Source organism: Solanum tuberosum, unplaced genomic scaffold (assembly GCF_000226075.1).
Source record: "Solanum tuberosum cultivar DM 1-3 516 R44 unplaced genomic scaffold, SolTub_3.0 scf00392, whole genome shotgun sequence".
Classification (NCBI taxonomy): domain Eukaryota; kingdom Viridiplantae; phylum Streptophyta; class Magnoliopsida; order Solanales; family Solanaceae; genus Solanum; species Solanum tuberosum.
In genome coordinates this window covers 270837-273058 of record NW_006239342.1, presented here as the reverse complement: position 1 = coordinate 273058, position 2222 = coordinate 270837, and the positions used below count along the sequence as shown (strand labels likewise).

At 32.7% G+C, this 2222-nt stretch overlaps 1 protein-coding gene across 1 annotated transcript in view; it reads left to right on the top strand.

Moving 5' to 3' along the window:
* Positions 1-56: 56 nt before the first annotated feature.
* LOC102595958 (uncharacterized protein At5g41620) overlaps positions 57-2222 on the top strand; it is a 4647-nt gene continuing 2481 nt past the window's right edge. Inside the window, exons 1-2 of the mRNA XM_006362802.2 lie at positions 57-936; positions 1878-1982. Of these exons, the coding sequence (XP_006362864.1) occupies positions 514-936; positions 1878-1982 (528 nt within the window). The 5' untranslated portion in view covers positions 57-513. The remainder of the gene's footprint in view (positions 937-1877; positions 1983-2222) is intronic.

Below are 2222 nucleotides of genomic sequence, written 5' to 3'. Positions count from 1 at the left end.
CTATCCTACCCCTTACCCCCAACCCCACCTTACAAAACTGTTCTCCTTTTACATGAAAAAGAAACAACATTACACTCTTGAACTCTCTCTTCTTGTTTCCATCACTTTTCCAAGAAAAGAACTCTTCAAGATCAAGTCTTTGCCTTTGAACACTTCTCATTTCTCTTTTTTTTTTTTCCCTCTTTGGAATTTTCAAAAAACAAAGTCCAAAACTTTATAAAGGGTTCTAATTTGCATGGCAATCATTTATTAGTATCTTCAAATTACACACTAAACTTTTTTTTTCTTTTCTCGGATCTTCTTCTTCCTATTCTCTTCTCTTTTTTGACTGATAAAGTGACTATTTTTTTTCATTCCCAAGAAAATATTCAAAGTACAAAAGGGTAAATAAATATCTCTATTTCTCTAACTTTAGATCTGTAAAAATATTGTCTCCCAACAAAGCCCTTTTTCTTGGTTTTTAGTACTATGATTCATTAATTTCTTCAAAAAAAAAAAAAAATTAAAAAAATTATGATTAGGCAAAATTGGAATGGAGAAGAATGCAACAATAAGGTGAGGAAAAGGGGAGGATCATCATCATCTTCATCTTCATTAGTACAAAGTTATAGGCTAAAAAGGGCAGTTTTGGTAGGAAAAAGAGGAGGAGGGTCAAATAGTACAACACCAGTACCATTGTGGAAAATGAATTCAAGGTCACCATCATTGCAGAATGATAGTGGAAATAGTAGTAAGTTATTCAAGAATCTACAGCAGCAAACAGCAAAAGGAACTGCTACTGATTTGTCAGTTTCAGCAAGAAAACTTGGTGCTACTTTGTGGGAAATCAATGGGGTTCTTCTTCCTATACCTAAAAAGGAGGAGAATTTTTTGAAGTCATCATCAAAATTTGGTGCTCTTGCTTCTCATCCTTCTCAAATTAGTCCAGTTTCTGAGGTGGGGTTCAAATTTTCTTTGATTCTTTTTTCTGTTTATCAAGTGGGGTTCAAATTTTCTTGATAAAAATTGATTCTTTTTTCCGTTTTTGTGTTTCCATAGTTCTGTTTATGAAGTGGGGTTCAAATTTTCTTGAGAAAAAATTATTCTTTATTTTGTTTATGAAGTGGGGTTCTAATTTTCTTGATAAAAATTGATTCTTTTTTCTGTTTTTGTTGGTTCTAATTTTCTTGATAAAAATTGATTCTTTTTTCCGTTTTTGTGTTTCCATAGTTCTGTTTATGAAGTGGGGTTCATATTTTCTTGAGAAAAATTGATTCTTTTTTCTGCTTATGAAGTGTCCATAGTTCTGTTTATGAAGTGGGGTTCATATTTTCTTGATAAAAAATGATTCTTTTTTCTGTATTTTGTTTCCATTGTTCTGTTTATGAAGTGGGGTTAAATTTTCTTGATAAAAATTGATTTTTTTTTCTTTTCATTGCCATGTTGCTGAGGTATGTGACCATACTAGTACTAATGCATTGGATCCCATCTGAACTTCGAAGTTAAGCATGCTTGAGCAAGGGTAGTACTAGGATGGGTGATTTCTCGGAAGTCCTCATGTTGCATTCTTCTTTTTAACTGCTTTGTTATGTGTTATTTGAGTCGAAAGTCTTTCAAAAGTAGCTAGTCTCTCTATCTCCACGAGTTAGGTAAAGTCTGCGTATATTCTATCCTCCGTACCCAACTTGTGAGAATACATTAGATATGTTATTCTTGTTGTATTGCCATGTTTTTGAGGTGGGGTTCAAATTTTCTTGAGAAAAATTGCTTCTTTAATCTCTTTTTTGTTTCACAGCACTGTTTCTGAAGTGGGATTCAAATTTTCTTGAAAAATAATTGCTTCTTTTTTGAAGTTTTTTCTGATGTTTGTTTGTGTGTTTAATGGTGAATTTTGGCAGAGAATGGAGAGATCTAACTTGGACAGTGATAGAAGAAGATCTTCAATTGGTTCTCAGAGAATTCTGCAAACTGATTTCTCTCTCCAAAATGGTTGCTTGATTGAGGTATCATTTTTCTAATATTATTCTTTAATAAAATAATTCCATTTTAATTTATTCTTTTGGTTTTTCACTCTATGCCCAATATTTTATTATTAGATCTGATTAATCTAAATTCAGATCCTATCCATCCCCCACCACAAACTACACTGTTCTGTATAGTTTTTTATGACAGCAACTTAAAATAATTTGGATAATTCTACTTTTCATTTTCTTTGGGGGTGGGGGGGGGGGGGGGGGGGGGGG